Here is a 20,180-nt window from a genome sequence, read left to right as displayed (position 1 = left end):
AACACAGCTACTATCTCTTTCACTAATAACCACATGACAAAATAATATAGTACACTGGTATAAATACTATAGTATTCACTGCAGTGTTTTTGCAGACCTTCCTGTAGTATTCACTGTAGTGTTTTTGTGGACTAAAGTCGGCATAAACACAGTGAATACTGTAGTATTTACATATCTACCACTCCAGTATCACTCCAGTATCCCTGCACATTGTAAATATGGTACAGGAACTGACCCTGTATATAGTATGCTTACTTACTTTCTCGTATTCTTTTTATTTCTTATTTCTTGCGTGTTTTTGTTGTACCTTATGTTATTTTTAGTATTACATTGTTATTGATTACTGCATTGTTGGGTTTAGAGCTTGCAAGAAAGGCCTTTCAATGTACTAAAACTTGAAATTTGTATTTACTGTAGTATACTGTAGTATTTACAGTTAACTATAGTATAAATACTGTAATAAAATAAAACTAATATATACTATAGTAATTAATGTAGTGTTTTTGCAGATTGTAGTATACTGTAGTATTTATTGTAGTGTTTTTGAGGACATTAGTGTCATGCTCTGACCTAGGAGAGCTGTGTTTTCTCTGTTTAGTTAGGTCAGGCTGTGATAGGTGGGTGGGCATTCTATGTTTTTGTTTTCTATGTTTTGGCCGGGTATGGTTTCCAATCAGAGGCAGCTGTCTATTGGTGTCTCATTTACATTTACGTCATTTAGCAGACGCTCTTATCCAGAGCGACTTACAAATTGGTGCATTCACCTTAAGATATCCAGTGGAACAACCACTTTACAATAGTACATCTATATCTTTTTTTTGGTGGGGGGGTAGAAGGATTACTATATCCTATCCCAGGTATTCCTTAAAGAGGTGGGGTTTCAGGTGTCTACGGAACTCCGCTGTCCTGGCGTCGATGTCTCTGATTGGAAGCCATACTTAGGCATGCCCATTTTTCCCTTTGGTTTTGTGGGTAGTTGCTTTCTGTTTAGTTTTGTAAACCTGATGGAACTGTTGGCTGTCATTTTGTTATTTTTGTCTAGTGTTCGTTTCCATTAAAATACACAACAATGAGCACTCTACACACTGCGCCTTGGTCTCCTCTATACGACGTGTGTAACAATTAGTGTAATATTTACTATAGTGTTTTTGTTTTATTATCTTTGACATAGAAGTGGAGGCTTTCTCCTTCAGGAAACCTATTGGAGAAATACTAAAAGTGCAAATTTTCCAGGACCTGTAGGTAGGTATGACTGGGTTCTGAATAGAGAGTTCAGAGCTTCTGGTCCTTTGTATGACCTGTAGGCAACACACTATATGGTCTATACTTGCCATTTAGGTTTCTCACTTATGGGTGGCACAAATGTTGATATGGGGAGGGAATGGGAAGGGTACATGCAAATTAAATACTGTAGTACTTACTGAAGTGTTTTTGTGGACTATGGCATTTTTGCGGACATTACTGTAGTATTTACTACTGCTTATTTTTTGGGATAAAACTGTTGTATTTACGATTGTATTCTACAGTATACTATAACATTCTATAGTAAGTATTACACATGATCAAGGGATACTGCAGTGTGTAGTATAGTGTTCTACAGCATACTACAGTTTACTATAAAATTCTATAGTAACTACTGTAATATTCTATAGTAAACGGTAGTAATTTTTTCATGTGGGTAACTAGGGGGAAATGGATGATTTTGTTAACATTTCCTTACAGCTCGCAGTTCCATAAAAACTTCGAAAATGTATTGATTCTGTGAGGCAGTAAATGTAGCTTTGATGGCTGAGCTTTGAGGCATTTATGTTTTTCCGTGCACCAAACTGCCCTCTTTGATTTGTAGATCAAGCTGAACTCATTGGGATCCTGTCCAGTGCAGGACTCCAGCCGCTTTGAAAAGACTGCTTGTTTTCTTTGCCATCTCACCATTAGAGATGCCTTTGTATTAAAAGCATGGTTTCTGAGCCCAGCAGTCTTTTTTTCATTACATTTTTTGGCATATCTGTGCTTACTTAAACACATGCACCGGAACATTTGCGTAATGTACTATATAGGGAATAGGGTGCCGTTTCTGACGCAGCCTGAGTCTGTGCCCAATATTCAGGCCCTGCAGTGGCATGGTGCTCATTCGTTAACACAGGCCAAATCAAGTCCATTAGTAAACACTCCCCAAGTCCCCATTACTGTTTGCCATGCTTCATTTGCTCTGGGAACAATGGCAGCCCTTAGTGATTAACACAGTATGATTAAACCTGTGAGTCAAGTATTGCATCCTAAATGGCAGCCTATTCCTTTTATAGTGCACTACTTTTGACCAGGACCCATAGGGAAAAGGGTGCCATTTGGGACGCACCTTGTGAGTCAAAAGGGGTTAACTCATCCCACCCACTGACCACAGTCCACTTGTTGATGTAATCACCCCATAAGGGGAAGCTGATTGGAAAAGCCCTGGCAGTGAAAACAGCAAATGGGCTCTCATGATATCACCCCCATCTATGGTTTAGATCATAATGGGTGCAATGTGATGTTTGGTATCAGAACTCCCTGGACCAGCCAGCCTAACGACGCATGGACCACAACACACACAACTGCAGTTTTATCCCAAAAAAATCTGTTTTGTCATTTTACATTTACATTTTAGTCATTTAGCAGACGCTCTTATCCAGAGCGACTTACAGTAGTGAATGCATACATTTCATACATTTTTTTTCCCTTATTTTTTTTTCATACTGGCCCCCCGTGGGAAACGAACCCACAACCCTGGCGTTGCAAACACCATGCTCTACCAACTGAGCTACAGGGAAGGCCGTCCTCTGTTCTAGGCCCTCTCCTATTCTCGCTATACACCAAGTCACTTGGCTCTGTCATATCCTCACATGGTCTCTCCTATCATTGCTATGCAGACGACACACAATTAATCTTCTCCTTTCCCCCTTCTGATAACCAGGCGGCGAATCGCATCTCTGCATGTCTGTCAGACATATCACTGTGGATGACGGATCACCAGCTCAAGCTGAACCTCGGCAAGACGGAGCTGCTCTTCCTCCCGGGGAAGGACTGCCCGTTCCATGATCTCGCCATCACGGTTGACAACTCCCTTGTGTCCTCCTCCCAGAGTGCTAAGAACCTTGGCGTGATCCTGGACAACACCCTGTCGTTCTCCACTAACATCAAGGCGGTGACCCGATCCTGTAGGTTCATGCTCTACAACATTCGCAGAGTACGACCCTGCCTCACACAGGAAGCGGCGCAGGTCCTAATCCAGGCACTTGTCATCTCCCCGTCTGGATTACTGCAACTCGCTGTTGGCTGGGCTCCCTGCCTGTGCCATTAAACCCCTACAACTCATCCAGAACGCCGCAGCCCGTCTGGTGTTCAACCTTCCCAAGTTCTCTCACGTCACCCCGCTCCTCCGCTCTCTCCACTGGCTTCCAGTTGAAGCTCGCATCCGCTACAAGACCATGGTGATTGCCTACGGAGCTGTGAAGGGAACGGCACCTCCATACCTTCAGGCTCTGATCAGGCCCTACACCCAAACAAGGGCACTGCGTTCATCCACCACTGGCCTGCTGGCCTCCCTACCTCTGAGGAAGCACAGTTCCCGCTCAGCCCAGTCAAAACTGTTCGCTGCTCGGGCACCCCAATGGTGGAACAAGCTCCCTCACGACGCCAGGACAGCGGAGTCAATCACCACCTTCCGGAGACACCTGAAACCCCACCTCTTTAAGGAATACCTAGGATAGGATAAAGTAATCCTTCTAACCCCCCCCCCTTAAAAGATTTAGATGCACTATTGTAAAGTGGTTGTTCCACTGGATATCATAAGGTGAATGCACCATTTTGTAAGTCGCTCTGGATAAGAGCGTCTGCTAAATGACTTAAATGTAAATGTAAATGTTATGCGAGTGATCCTGGGACTGCGTGATCCCAGGACCTCCCCAGTCTACCCCACCCTCTGATCACACACACTCATACACACACCCAGCCCTCTGTGCCTGACGGAGTGAGTGAAAAAGCATTTGACTAATGCAGCGATGAGGAGGCCTCTAGCTCTGGATACACTCCCAAAGCTAGTGAGAAGACCACTCCACTTCCCTCCCTCCCTCCCTCCCTCCTTCTCTCTACCGGGAAGGGGAGGCCACAGAGAAGGGCTAAATGAAAACAACTGGAGCTCCGTGCTGGATGGATGTGGATGACTCGTCTTTTTCCGCTCCTTCCGCACAGTATTGCTTGGTAGAACTGTGGTAGAACTGGAATGGGGACTCAGCGCTAGCAGCAAGCCCCCCAAACCCAAGCTATGCTCCAATGAGCACACTTACACACACACACACACACACCACACACAAATAAACTCCAGATGCAGGGAGGCAGGGGGATGGAGGGAGGATGCGATGCGCTTTGCATTGTGACTTGAACAGTTCTCTCTGCCTCTCTTCCTGCAGAACTGAAGTTGGTTTTCTCTGGGATGTCCTTCCTGCCACCCAGTTCTCTTATTTACTCTGTCTTCCTGTTCTTCTTCAATGACCCTCAACACAGCTCTGTCTCCTCTGGCCAACTGGCTCAGCATGTTAGTTAGGCAGACTGCACATACAGTATGTCTCAGTTAGATTTTCTCCACAGACATTCATTTAAAAAAAAAAATGTAACCTTTATTTAACTAGGCAAGTCAGTTAAGAACAAATTCTTATTTACAATGACGGCCATATGTTAGAATGAGACTTTCAGTATGTCTTACGAGACTACACTAAGATTATACTCTGATGCAGTGGTGTAGTACTCGAGTCCAGGATTCGGACTTGACTTGGACTCAAGTCACGATTATCATGACTCGTGACACGACCAGTGGTGACTCAGACTTGGACTTAAATTTGATTTGATGTCAGAAAATCTCTCTTGCATAATTCAACACATTAGCTACAACAGCAAATGTTAGATGGCTGTATTATCTATTTAGCGTTACAAATGTGCAACACTAATATCATAAAATTTTTTTTGAATGGTTGGACCGCAGCTTTTAGCTCTACCAAGAGACTCGTGGCTTGAGTATAAAGGAATCGAACACTAGGGACATGGGACTCGACTCAGACTCCAGGTTTAGTGTCTTGACTACATCACTGCTCTGATGTATTGGGAGGAAGGGAAGAAGGGAAGGAGGGAAAGAGGGAATGAGTACTTTCAAGTACTTCTTACTTCAGCATATTTATGCCATACTCCCCATATATTCTGGATAAGCTGGTTCATCATAGAGGTTACATTGAATATGAGGGCTGTACAGTACTTTATCTTTCTTAGTCCACTCACCTGGTTCCTCCTTCTCCACATGTCCTTCCACCACCACCAGGGTCTTGGTAGAAGTCTTGGCGTTCATCATCATGGCTAGGATGATCTCTCCGTTGACAGACGTACACGCCTCGTCCGGTTGGATACACTACATGGAGAGAAACACAATAGGACCACTGAGAAATCCCTGATAACTCAGCCTTGGATTTCATATACCACATTAACTTTTTATGCATTTCATTAATTTCATATGTAAACAGAACTCATTCATTTTCCCATTAAAATGTACAGTTTTTTGTATGATTTACTTATCAGCCATGAGAGTGTTACATGTATTCATATGACCAAAAGCAGTTTAGAAGACCAATCGATACATCAAATCTCTACACCTTTACCCAAGACCAAGCATCCCTTTTGATCTTTGACCACACGTATAATTTCTGGGAAATCATACCTAGTGAAAACTTGTGTTCCTTCCCCTGATCCCTATACTAACCATAATGTAAACATTCAGCTGCAGCGCTGCTCTGGTGTGAGTCGGTTTGGAGCCCCAACCTGACTCTGAATCAGTTTTAATGTAGAACACCATCAGAGACCCAGATAGAGGGTGGCTGGGGGAGCACTGAGCAGAAAGAACTGCTTGGAAAAGGATATGAAAGTGCAATGGCATAGCAGAGATTGAGAGAGTGAGGAGGGGAGCGAGAGAGAGGCTACAGTACAGCGAGGCGAAGGAAGGAAAAGTGAAGTGACACTTGAGCTAGTGGCTTGTTTTGGTTCTACAGATGGTTACTTAGGAAACCTTAAGTAGATGTATGCTTCCTGCTTCTGGTTCAGAATGAATTGAGACTGGCAGATTGTGCAGCAGGCCTAGCTTGGTGCCAAGTCTCCGCAGACAGGAGCACAGACCTAACCTACGCTAAATGCTGCTCAAATGACCATAAAATGTATGAATCATTGCACAGACCACAGACTCAGGTTATGCCAGTTGAGTCTGTGTTACATGAAGTAGGGCCCTGAAAGAGGCAGATGGTTTGGCAGTGGCACAACCGGCTCTGGACTACACCTGGGTTCCAGGGTTCAAACCCTGGGCCGACCTCCACAACTCTTCATACTCCCCCTTTCTTCAAAACATACAGTAAATCTATCCCAATAAATAATATTACTGATATCAAATCAAAATTCTAAGCTTCTCTCTTCTACTTTGTTTTAGAGGTCGTAGCGTACAGGATGAACAGACACGAAAGAAAAACAACGTACCATAGCCTGTCCCTGGTTGTTGTGGTGTCTCTTGGAGCAGAGAGACATTTCACAGTGCAGAAACAGCAACGATTCGTTGAAGGGTGAGTTAAAGGTGAAGCTGAACCTCTTCCTGTCAGTCTGGGAGTGGGGGATAGGGAGGTCTCTCTGAGGGTAGTACTTGACCGTGTCGTCCGTAGGGCAGATGTTCTCGATCAGGGTGTAGTAAGACGGGATGTTCGGGTTGGAGTTGGCAGAGATGAAGCAGGTCTGGATCATGAACCCTAGCTCTGGGTCGACTTTGAAGGCTCCAATCTGAAGCACGGGAGAAAAGAGAAGGAACAAAATGGTGTCATTTTTTATAAAAACAATAAACTCAAGTCATACAAATGTTTTACCGTTTATAACGTGTAAGCAATGTGTGGAGGCTCAGGCTACATGATTGATATAGCCTCTAAAGGTATCCAATGATTTTATTGTTGAAACCTCTCATCGACGTCGTCAAATTGACAAACTATCTGTTTCGGCCTGCAAAGTTTTGTGAAGAGCAACATCTTGGCATACGTCCGTACACTCTCTGTCAGTCCAGGAGCTGACAATTTGTTTTAACACAGAGAACAAGCAAAAAGAACACTATCAGAGTGTTATCAGGTCCAAGAATCACAAATCCTGAAGCGGATTTCAGTCCCTTCAAAACATTTTAAGAGGATCTCTCCGACGGCAGACCACAAGGCATTTCCATGAGTTATTATCCTTCTGCTGCTTTTTCGTCCTTTTTTTCCCCACTGAAAACCTAAATGTGTTTTTCTGTCGGTGCCATCACCATGCCAAGGTTGACAGACATGCATGCACAGGCACACACACACACGCCGCTTTCAAAATGACAGTTTTCATGCTCGACAGGGACTTGCACAACAGCAGTTTCCTACACACCTTAGTTTGGGCTATAGTCTCAGGGACCGGGACAGGGCATGGCAGGTCTCATCCCAGCGTGAGAGGTGTGGATGTGGGAGAGAGTAGGCTCAGTATGAATCTCTAGCTTTTCTTACACAACCTCCCTGTAGGACCTCTCTAGTAATAATTGTTCAGTACTATTTCCAAGGTGCATTCTGGACTTGCCAGACAGAATAAATAGAAGTGCCATATGTGCCAGGACCCTGAGGGGAGGACAGAGACCATGGCTGTGGGGTAGCTAACAGCAGAAAGAGGAGATGTTAGCTTTATATTCTCCCGACCCAGACCAAATATCAACGGACCCTGTGGAAGCTAAAACATTCAAAGATGAAAGTGGACCCGACAGTCCAGACACAGCGTACACACAGAACAGTCCTCACTGTTGTTTTGACAGGCCTCATATCTAAGAGAGACAGAAACACGAACACACACAACTTGTGAAATCGCTCCGACAATTCAGGTCCTAACATCTGGATACTAGCCTACTAACTATCTTCATCTGAGCGAATCACAAACAGCCGAAAAATACAACAGACACAATGTATTACTTCAGTATATTCCAAACGGTTACAGCCAGCCTGGTACAGTGCGTTTGTAGTAGTTCACTGCTCCATTTACCTCTACAAAGACCTGTTTATTTTTGGAAACGGTGTGGAAGGCCTGGGTTGATGGATAGCGGAAGAGTTGGCTGCTGTACAGCTCCATGTTGAACATCACGTCGGTTCTGACTGGTTCCTTAGCTGCCGGGGCGAAGTGGGAAAAGGATCCTGATGATCCTGATCCTCCTAGGGTGTTCTGGTTCTTCCTGTAGGTGCAGTTGAACTGGGGGAGGGGGACAGAGAAGGAGAGACAGCCAATCAAAACAGTTGAACTGGATGGAGAAGGAGAGACGAGCCAATCAAAAAAATATATAAATTGGGTAGGAATTAAACAAATAGCCCAAGGCAGATAAGTCAAAGTTGAAGCCGGAATTGAGGATAGTAACTGCCGATCTGATGTTCAGAGGATACATTTTTGGGGAAAAAAAGTCACAAAAAAATTAAAATAACCAAAAGAGTAAATTGGGTCGGCGCACGCACGACGGCAGCCATATAGTACGGCGCCATCTATAAGATGGGAGTCAATTTATTTGTGATTAGTGGTCTGGTCTTGACTCCCAGCTCTCCCAAACCCAGGCAGGCCCTGTCATTCAATGCTGCACTCTTAATTCCTTTTTCATTTAGCCTCAATTTAACCAGAATAAACTCCCTTGAGGTTAAAAACCAACCTCTTTTTCGAGGGAGACCTAATGTTTAAAAAATAATAATAATTGAGAGAGTCATATAGCTAAATGTCTTACCAGAATGTATGACCTGCGTTCTGGCCCTGAGAGAGAGTGAGTCATATAGAATCGAAATATATTATAGATGTCTTACCAGAATGGAGGATCTGTGATCAGGATCCGTGGTGTGCTCCAGGAAAGCAGCCCTCTCCAGCTCCTCTGCCTCCCCAGGGAAGGTCACGTCTCCGGACTCTCGATCCTCGTCATCTGGGGGACCACCACTCCCATCCTTAGGCTCAGCATGACTTATCAGGATCTGGATGTCAACCACAGCGGAGTTGAACACATCAGTGAACACACAGTTCAGATACAGTATGCGTACCAAATGGCACCCTAGCTATTCCCTTTATAAAACACTAACTTTGTCAGGGCTCTGGTAAAAAAGCAGTGCACTATATAGGGAATAGGGAGCCATATGAGACACAACCCAGGACACTTTCCCAGTGATCAGCGCCAAACTATTTTCTAATAATTGTCTGTGTGAATGGTGTTGCTTCATTCAAGGGCCCAGGGCACCAGTGACAGGGCTCTGATCTGAATCTAGCTGCCAAAACATTCTGCAACAGATGAGCTGGAATTAAAACGTGGGAACGTCCAGAGATTTCAACAGTCCAGAGCTCTCTCAGGCAGACCCCGTGAAGCATATGTCTCATTTTGTCAGTTTAAAGAAACACGGGAAGCCTGCTGTGTACTTCAGACGTTTACAGGGTCAAAGGTGAGTTAGGGCTGGAGGACACGGGCTAAATTAGGTGAATTATTATCATTGCCATTTAATTTATTCCTGCTGGTGTGTAGATAAGTAATTAAAACACCTTATCGTAGGATGGGACAAACAAGGACCATACTAGGATATGGGGCTTTGATATATTGAGAAACAGATAAATGAAGATGAATTTGTTTTGACCATAGGGGTCTGAGAACTTTAGGTGTGTGCCTGGTATTTCTAATCTGTATTTGGACACAAATGTATTTTGTAACTTGTACTGAATTTGCTACGAAAATAATTTAATAGATCCGCGGAGAAGTGATTTATCATTGCTTGTTAGTGAAAGCACATGTTGCATTCCATGTTAATGATAAACTCTGCTCAGAAAGGGTTTGACGGTAATAGTGAACCTCATAACATTTTCATAGTGTTGTCCTAAATGTTTCCCTGGCTGCTTCTCCCAATGCTTTCAACAGAGAACTGATTATACCATTGTTCAGAGTAACAGGCTAGGGCTGGGGGATACAGCACTCATAGGGCTGGTTTCCCAGAACCAGATTTATCCTAATTCTGGACTAAAAACTATTTTAAATGGAGATATTCCATTGAACCTTCTTTTTCAGTCCAGGAGTAGGCTTATTTGGGTCCAGGTAGCTTAAATGTTCAAGCTTCACAAGACTTGGGAGTATGCTAACGCAAGACTAGCGTCTGGGAAACTGGCCCTTGATTCGTTTTTGTAGATGCTATAGCCATTGTGTGTGGTACTCACTGAGTTGATGTAGAGGACCATAGAGCTGGGGTGCATGGGGTACTTGGTGGTCTGACAGCCCTCCAATGGCGTCTCTAGGGTGTAGTGGGTGGAGTTAACCGTCGCTTTGCATTCTGGGTCTTGAAGAGTCAGGTTGGCATTACCATAACCACTGGCCTGAGGAAAGAGACAAATGTAAGTAATATAAAGTCAATTAATAAAGTCTTAAAAAACTGAAAGAAAAACAATGTAATGTCAATCAATAATCTATAATATTTGCAATAAAATAAAAATCATGATCAACAATCATCTCAATACTGTCAGAAGAGGTTGCTGAGACACAATGTGGCACTATACTTCATTGGCATTAGACGTCACTATGCCACTATACAGTACAGACTACTTCTCGGTGTGATATTAAGTTCCCCGGAAGACATAAAAACCACAGGATGGTCCAACTCTAACCATAACTATCCCTAATTGCAGTGTGGGTTTTAATACACTATGATGTGGTCTGTTGTGTTCTGCCTGCTTCACTGTAGGGCATGCATGCACACACACAATAGCACACACACACACAATAACACACACACACACACACACACACACACGTTGAAAATACCCACAATTCATTCAACTCCATACCAGTCACTATTACGTAAAGAGGAAGACTCAGAGATAAACCAAGCCTGTCCTCTATTGCAGACACAATTAGTCATAGTGATAAACCAGTTGGCTGTCTACTACAGTGCACTATCCATCCACTCACCTGCAGACTCTCTCTGTCGATGCTGACCACCATCCTGTTCTCCTCACACTGAACACTGAGCCCCACACTGAGGGTCCCCTGCTGCTCCTCAGGCTCCCCACCCTGCTCCCCTCCCAGCCAGGGCAGGCCATGCTCCTTGGGTGGGGGAAAGGGGAAGGGCAGGCCACCGGAGCGCGAGGCAGCACCCCCTGGGCCACCAGACAGGAGGGGGTTGGTGTCCCACAGGATAGACAGGTCTGGAAGGAACACGGAGTCCAGGGGATCTAGCACATCTGGAAGTCACAGAACACACAAATTTTAGTCACAGAGCCAAACACACAAACTGGAAAGAAGAGAGAGAGAGAGAGAGAGACTGTTAAAGTGTCATCTGGGGGGGTTTTAGAGCCATGGAAATTGCACAGAGCAGAATCTGGCCCAAGTTCTGGCGATATTGTCTTCATAAGAACAGTTAAACTGTGATGGTCTATGGTAGACATTCATTATTTAACAGTTAAATACATTATAACAATATATACCCATGAGAAATGCGTATAAATCAAAGCATAGCTAATTTATTTATATCGTAGATATCTTTATTGAATTGACTAAACCTAGGTCTGTTTGTCATACATGATCTACCGTATTAGTTTAATTACAGTCAACTTTAGTCACAGACACAAACGCACGTACACGTGTGTACACTCACAGACACCTACACCATGCACACACACACACACACACATACACACACACACACACACACACACACAGAGAAAGGAGGGAGAGAGAGAGAGAGAGACAGAGCAAGAGAAACAGAGAGAGAGAGACAAGAGACAAAGAGAGAGACAAAGAGAGAGACAAAGAGAGACAGAGAGACAGAGAGACAGACAGACAGAGAGACAGACAGACAGACAGACAGACAGACAGACAGACAGAGAGACAGAGAGACAGAGAGACAGAGAGACAGAGACAGGGGCCTCTGTTAAAGTGTCATCTGGTGGTTTTAGAGCCATGGAAAATGCACAGAGCAGAATCTGGCCAAAGTTTTGATGATATTGTCTTTTTAAGAACAGTTAAACTGTGATGGTCTGTGGTAGACATTCATTATTTAACAGTTAAATACATTTCTAACGATGTATGCTCATGAAAAATGGGAATAAATCAAAGCATAGCTCATTTATTTACATTGTAGATATCTTTATTGAATTGACTAAACCTAGGTCTGTTTGTCATACATGACAACATCTACCGTATTAGTTTAATTACAGTCAAGTACTGGAACACAAATCTGAGTCTAATGTAAAAGGCCTGGCGTGTCTTACCTGGCTCCCTGAGCCTCAGGTTGAAGGTGTTAGCCACAGGGGTGTGGGTGTAGGAGGTGACCGGTCCATAGCTATGCTCCTCTGCCCACTTGATCAGGGCCTGAGAGCCAGATGGGAGGTGGTGTTTGGGGGTCTTAGACACCTCCATCAGCCTCTCTGTGTTGGGGCTCAGACTGATGGTATCTGACGTCTATTGGGGGAAAAATCGGAATTAACAGGTTTAGTAGCCTATACTGTAAATCATATGGAAATATTGGTAGAGGCAAAACTACCAGCAATTGATTTGATTCAAGTTTTTAATCAATGTAATCTTATCAGTTATCAACAAAGAAACAGAACATCACAACCATATAAACCATATCTTACACAGCAGCATGAACATTTTAGTCATTTAGCAAACACTTAGCGTTAAGTGCCTTGCTCAAGGGCACGTCGACAGATTTTTCACCTAGTCGGCTTGGGGATTCAAACCAGCGACCTTTCGGTTACTGGACCAACGCTATTAACTGGTAAGCTACCTGCTGTCGTCAGTCTTTTTTTAATGTCTTTTTTTATTTTACCTTTACCCCTTTTTCTCCCCAATTTCGTGGTATCCAATTGGTAGTTACAGTCTTGTCCCATCGCTGCAACTCCCCTACGGACTTGGGAGAGGCGAAGGTCGAGAGTCATGCGTCCTCCGAAACACGACCCTGCCAAGCCGTACTGCTTCTTGACACACTGCTTGCTTAACCCGGAAGTCAGCCGCACCAACGTGTCGGAGGAAACTGACGACCGAAGTCTGCTTGAATGTGCCCGGCGCGCCACAAGGAGTCGCTAGAGTACAATGAGACAAGGACGGCCAGCCAAACCCTCCCCTAACCTGGACAGCGCTGGGCCAATTGTCCGCTGCCTCATGGGTCTCTCAGTCACGGCCGGCTGTGACACATCGTGGGATCGAACCCGAGTCTGTAGTGACGCCTCAGCACGGCAATGCAGTGCCTTAGACCGCTGCGCCACTCGGGAGGCCCTTGCCGTCATCAGTCTTACACAAACCAAAGTGGGTGCTTTCTTCTTCTGTAGTTAGCAGCATTTACCAGTAATCTCTAGGTCTATGTTGGTTTCATTTCCTTTGTCTGACTGTATGAAATGGTAAAACTTCACTATAGAGCTTCAAAAGCCGGTGTGACCACAACCCACAATGAAAGTGTGAGAATATTAATTTTACTCTCATATCTTGAAAGAATCAAAGTCAAAAGAGACATTTTAGGTCTCGGCATGGAAAGGCCCTGACCAATGTAGCAGTGGTGAAGAGTTGCGCACGCACGCACGCGCACGCGCACACGCACACACACACACACAAAAAGCCTGATCAATGGTGGGACTAAGTCTAATGTGTCAGATTTCTACCAGAATTCCTCATTAGTTCCCCAGTGTTCCAACTGTATAATGTGAGGAGGGCTAATCCCTTCCCAAAGACATTTCCCACAGATCCACTCTGTCCAAAATGGCATCATATTCCCTATTTAGTGTCCTACTTTTCCTCAAGGCTCATAGGTCTCTGATGAGAAGTAGTGCAGTATATAAATAGTAGGGTGCCATTTGGGATGCAGCTCCCCTCTGTCCCCTGGAGCAGGAGCAGAGCTGTGGCCAATCCTCTGACAGTAGCTAGCAACGCTTTGATTTTATGAGGCTATCATATCACATACATAGCTGACATTCTCTGTTTTGAGATATTCACTCTGAACCAGTGGCTGGTTCCCAAAGACAGATATTTATACTGGGACACACATGCATGCTCATGCAGGCAAGCACACTCACGATCACACTCACATGCACACACTCTCACACACACAGCATTAAGTAAGCATTTTGTCAATGAAACCCTTGCTATGATACTGGGCAGTTTCAGTTTACTTTGGTCCTAGATGGATTAACGGGTTCTAAAGTCAGAAATCAAAACCAGAAGTGAAAAACAAATCTGATCCATCATAACTGAACTCCTCCCAATGATTTATGCTGTTCTGAGTTCAGTACTGTACTTTATGTCTTGCCCTGGCCTGTAATTTCCTAGCCTGGTCCCAGATATTTGTGCTGTCTTGCTAAATCCTATGGTCATTCATGGGCATGCCAAATGTCATGTCATGCCAACAGATATGGGATCAGGCTAGTAATTTCGCAGTACAGTAAACTGTAGGTCAGCAGCACAGCACATCGCTGACATGTGTTCCCAGTTTCCGGTCCCCTACTCCCCCTAATGTTTCTCTTAGCGTAGCCCACTACTGTAGCCAACTGTAGCCCTGCTCTGCTGGTCTGATTGATTCAGTGACAGCCTACAGGGCAGCTGTACAAACAGCCAGGCTGGCAGGCAGGCAGTGGATGGGGCTGAGCATGGGTCTGCATCCCAAATGGAACCCTATTCCCTATTTACTGCACTACTTTTGACCAAAAGTAGTGCACTGGTCAAAAGTAGTGCACTGCATAAGGAATAGGGTGCCATTTGGGATGCAGACTGAACTGAGCTTACTGACTGGGAGAAGTGCAGAGTCATGGACTGGCAGAGGCACACACACACAGTCTGCCTGCATGAGGATCACTGTTACAGAGTGTGGAACCAACCCAGAGAAGCAGGTATCTAGAGCCCATAAGACAACACAACACACCTCCACTGAGATCAGCAGTTAGCATAGCATAGGGACCGTGGAACAGACCTACGCAGCACTCGTAGAGAAGATAGAGCGAAGGTCAGGCCAGGTTGGTTTAGCCTAAATTGTGTCAATGTCACTTTTTTCATTAATAGGCAAAACACCTTTCATATCTACTAGGTATCTAATGGCTATGTGCCAAAGGTGTAAGAGCCATCTCTCATTATGACTTCGGATATTAATAAATGGTCTATTTAGTTTTTTAACATACATGTCTAGACTGATGTAAGTGGGAGGTAAACGTGCAATGCCAGAGCAAATATGGTCATTGGATAATGTCCTACTGTTAACCTAAAACCAAATAAATCGCCCTTAGTGTAAGCCTTGCAAATTAGTGAGTGTTTTTCAATGACTAGAACAGATATAGTCAATTCTTTTTTTGAAAGTGTATACACGACCACAGTGTGTGTGGGTGTCAATGTTAACAAGTATGACACAATATTTCAATTCTACAGACAGATAGCCAGTCACTGAGGTATTACACAGTATTTGGGCAGTGATTGTGTTGTCACTGTGTTTGCAGTGCAATCCACAGAGATAGGGAATAGGGTGCTATTTAGGATGCAAACAGGGCCTGCAGCCAGCAACGCTCATCATTCACATTATGATGGACGGCAAACAGGTCAGGCTGTGTGAGGCTGTGAGCACAATGAAAATACAGTTTGTGTGAACCTGGCCTATGAAAATGTATTGCCTCCCCTCCTCCTCTCTTCCCCCTCATTCAATACGATGACAACCCTTGGAACTGTCAGCATGATATTTCACAGTTCCTCTCTTTATCCCTCCATCCCTCGCTCTCTCCCTCCCTCCCCTGCAGGCAGGCTGAAACCAGGTGCCACTTCAACACTCCTCGGATTGTGACAAATGTATTGGTCATCGGCGAAAAGTGGTGACATGCCTGTCTGTCCGCTGTGCTTGTCTAGTCATGTGTTGTGACATGGATCCTCTGCCTGTCTCCCCAAATACCATTTGTGCCATTGTGATCAGTGGAGGTTGCTCAGGGGAGGACGGCTCATAATAATGTCTGGAACGGAGCAAATGGAATGGCATCAAACACATGGAAACCATGTGTTTGATGTACTTGATACCATTCGACTGATTCCACTCCAGCCATTACCACGAGTCCGTCCTCCCCAATTAAGGTGCCACCAACTTCCTCTGATTGTGATGTGTTACTGAGACTGTGAAAAAAGATCTTGGCAGTTAAAATCTGAAAGTTGAACTACTCAATTCGAAAAGAAAACACTCAATAGCAGTCTTGCCACTTGGTTTGCTATAAACCTGAGGAATGGAGTCTTGGGTCTCTGGAGTTGGCCATTAAATAAAATGCAACTACTGAAAAATGGTTTATTTAGGTCAAAGCAGCACCTTCCTATTATTCATGAGCTGCATGTTTTGCCACTATTGCTTTGAACATTCGTTTTAGGACTGACGCCCGACTGAGCATTGTCAATTGGAGCTGATGAATATTTTAGCAAAATGGCATTACAGTGGCTGGGAAATACAAAAACATTTCAAAAGGAGGCAAATAATTAGTAGGAAAACCTTTGTCATCATTGTGATGTCGTCAGATTGATCGTATTCCAGGCCACTATGGTGACATTTAGACGTTAACAGTTAATAGCCCCCGTTCAGAATGACTGGGCACAACTAGACTTTCGGGCACCACTATGGCAGAGAACAGCTTGAGAAAGATCATAACAAATGGCATGAAGCGACCGAGTGAAGGAGGTGCACTCCATGAATAGAAGGGCTGTGTTTGTTACGTTCAGAGTGACGTTTTGAGTCACGCACCAACCAAGTCCAGTTTGCAGGTTACTGAAAATATAAGTATTTTTATTTAGAAACAAAACATTTCTCCGTAGCGTTCAGATTCAGTGTTACGTACCACCACGTCCAGTTTGCCGATGACGCTGTGAGCCTTGACGACCCAGTTGACAGACTTCTCACACTTCAGCAGCAGCACGACGTTACGTTTCAATGGAACATCTGCCTCCAGTGGTCTCAGATCTACAATCACATCCACCTGGAATGCACTGCTCAGGGAGGGAAATAGAGAGAGAGAGACAGAGAAGGGAAAAGAGAGCCAGCCAGGAGAGAGCCATAAGAGTTTTAGAAGACCCAAAATACTCAGTATTTACATGCCTTCCCTCTGTCTGGCCAACTGATTAAGAAACTGGAAGTATTCCCAGAAAGAGGAAGACATGTGCGTAGCAGACCAGACCACATATCAGCCGTATGGTGAAATACATCATGATTGCCATATTCCTTGTATTTCTGGGCTCTTAATGCGTACACAGTAATCACACCGCTGGGAGAGTGAGGCCATCACCCGGCAGACTGGAAATACAGACTACAGTCCACGAGAAGTTGCGTCCCAAATTGTTGCCAACCTACACTATATACAGTGCATTCGGAAAGTATTCAGAACACCTTGACTTTTTCCACATTTTCTTACGTTACGGTCTTATTCTAAAATGGCTTAAATAAAACATTTTCCTTATCAATCTACACACAATACCCCATAATGATAAAGCGAAAACAGGTTTTTAGAATAATGTTGTTTTTTTTTGCAAAAAAACTGAAATACCTTATTTACATAAGTATTCAGACCCTTTCCTATGAGACTCGAAATTGAGCTCAGGTGCATCCTGTTTCCATTGATCATCCTTGGAGACGTTTCTGCAACTTGATTGGAGTCCACCGGTAGTAAATTCAATAGATTGGATATGATTTGGAAAGGAACACACCTGTCTATATAAGGTTCCACAGTTGACAGTGCATGTCAAAGCAAAAACCAAGCCATCAGAACAAAGAAATTGTTCGTAAAGCTCTGAGACAGGATTGTGTCATGGCACAGATCTGGGGAAGTGTACCAAAACATGTCTGCAGGATTTAAGGTCCCCAAGAACACAGTGGCCTCCATCATTCTTACATGGAAGAAGTTTGGAACCACCATGACTCTTCCTAGAGCTGGCCGCCCGGCCAAAAGCAGCAATCGGGGGAGAAGGGCCTTGGTCAGGGAGGTGACCAAGAACCCGATGGTCACTCTGACAGAGCTCTAGAGTTTCTCTGTGAAGATGTAAGAACCTTCCAGAAAGACAATCATCTCTGCAGCACTCCACCAATCAGGCGTTTATGATAGAGTGGCCAGACGGAAGCTACTCCTCAGTAAAAGGCACATGACAGCCGCTTGGAGTTAGCCAAATGGCACCTAAAGGACTCAGACCATGAGAAACAAGATTCTCTGGTCTGATGAAACTAAGATTGAACTTTTGGCCTGAATGCCAAACGTCACGTCTGGAGCAAACCTGGCACCATCCCTACGGTGAAGCATGGTGGTAGTAGCATCATACTGTAGGGATGTTTTTCAACAGTAGGGACTGAGAGGGGTGCCAGGATCGAGGGAAAGATTAACGGAGCAAGGTACAGAGAGATCCTTGATGAAAACCTGCTCCAGAGCGCTCAGGACCTCAGACTGGGGTGAAGGTTCACCTTCCAACAGGACAATGACCCTAAGCACAAAGCTAAGACAAGGCAGGAGTGGCTTAGGGACAAGTCTCTGAATGTCCTTGAGTGGCCCAGCCAGAGCCCGTTCTAAAATTTCTGGAGAGACCTGAAAATAGCTGTGCAGCAACGCTCCCCATAAAACCTGACAGAGCTTGAGAGGATCTGCAGAGAAGAATGAGAGAAACTCCCCAAATACAGGTGTGCCAAGCTTGTAGCGTCATACCCAAGAAGACTCGAGGCTGTAATTGCTGACAAAGGTGCTTCCCTGTAGCTCAGTTGGTAGAGCATGGTGTTTGCAACGCATGGTGTTTGCAACGCCAGGGTTGTGGGTTCGATTCCCACGGGGGGCCAGTACGGGAAAAAAAAAAATGTATGAAATGAAATGTAAGTCGCTCTGGATAAGAGCGTCTGCTAAATGACTAAAATGTAAATGTAAAAAATGTGCTTCAACAAAGTACTGAGTAAAGGGTCTGAAGACAGAACACCAGCATCAAAACCTCATCTCAACTGTAAAGTATGGTGGAGGGAGCATCATGGTTTGGGGCTGCTTTGCTGCCTCAGGGCCTGGACAGCTTGCTATCATCATCGGGGAAATGAAGTTTATCAAGTTTATCAAGACATTTTGCAGGAGAATGTTAGGCTATCTGTACGCCAATTGAAGCTCAACAGAGGTTGAGTGACGCAACGGGACAATGACACAAAACACAGAAGTAAATCAACAACAGAATGTCTTCAACAGAAGAAAAAACACCTTCTGGAGTGGCGCAGTCAGAGTCCTGACCTCAACCCGATTGAGATGCTGTGGCATGACCACAAGAGAGCAGTTCACCAGACATCCCAAGAATATTGCTGAACTGAAACAGTTTTGTAAAGAGGAATGGTCCAAAATTCCTCCTGACCGTTGTGGAGGTCTGATACGCAACTACAGAAAATGTTTGGTTGAGGTTATTGCTGCCAAAGGAGGGTCAACCAGTTATTAAATCCAAGGGTTCACATACTTTTCCCACCCTGTACTGTGAATGTTTACACGTGAAAATGTATTATTGTTTGTGTGTTATTAGTTTAAGCAGACGGTGTCTGTTTATTGTTGTGACCTAGATAAAAAAAAAAGTTTTTGCTTTGACATTATGGGGTATTGCGTGTAGATTGATGAGGGAAAAAAAGAATTTAATCAATTTTAGAATAAGGCTGTAACTTTGAAAAAGTCAAAGTGTCTAAAAACTTTCCGAATGCTCTGTATACAAAAGCATGTGGACATGCCTTCAAATGAGTGGATTCGGCTATTTCAGCCACACCTGTTGCTGGCAGGTGTATAAAATCAAGCACACAGCCATGTAATTTCCATAGACAAACATTGTCAGTAGAATGGCCATACTGAAGAGCTCAATGACTTTCAACGTGGCACCGTCATAGGATGCCACCTTTCCAAAAAGTGAGTTTGTCAAATTTCTGCCCTGCTAGAGCTGCTACGGTCAACTGTAAGTGCTGTTATTGTGAAGTGGAAACGTCTAGGAGCAACAACGGCTCAGTCGCGAAGTAGTAGGCCACACAAGCTCACAGAATGGGACCGCCACGTGCTGAAGCACGTAACGCTTAAAATCCTCTGTCCTGACTTGCAACACTCACTACCGAGTTCCAAACAGCCTCTGGAAGCAACTTGAGGACAATAAC

The 20,180-nt window shown here is 44.4% G+C and overlaps 1 protein-coding gene across 1 annotated transcript in view; it reads right to left on the bottom strand.

Annotated features, from left to right (window-relative positions):
* Window positions 1-20,180, bottom strand: part of tgfbr3 (transforming growth factor, beta receptor III) — a 147,055-nt gene that overhangs the window by 20,797 nt on the left and 106,078 nt on the right. Inside the window, exons 7-14 of the mRNA XM_014169092.2 lie at window positions 16,888-17,035; window positions 12,319-12,508; window positions 11,018-11,289; window positions 10,270-10,425; window positions 8,889-9,050; window positions 8,092-8,295; window positions 6,541-6,834; window positions 5,305-5,431 (exon numbers count right to left, since the gene is read on the bottom strand). Coding sequence (XP_014024567.1) covers window positions 5,305-5,431; window positions 6,541-6,834; window positions 8,092-8,295; window positions 8,889-9,050; window positions 10,270-10,425; window positions 11,018-11,289; window positions 12,319-12,508; window positions 16,888-17,035 — 1,553 coding nt within the window. The remainder of the gene's footprint in view (window positions 1-5,304; window positions 5,432-6,540; window positions 6,835-8,091; window positions 8,296-8,888; window positions 9,051-10,269; window positions 10,426-11,017; window positions 11,290-12,318; window positions 12,509-16,887; window positions 17,036-20,180) is intronic.

This window comes from Salmo salar, chromosome ssa23 (assembly GCF_905237065.1).
Source record: "Salmo salar chromosome ssa23, Ssal_v3.1, whole genome shotgun sequence".
Classification (NCBI taxonomy): Eukaryota; Metazoa; Chordata; class Actinopteri; order Salmoniformes; family Salmonidae; genus Salmo; species Salmo salar.
Note: the sequence above shows the minus strand (reverse complement) of the source record. Positions and strands in the feature narration are given on the sequence as shown.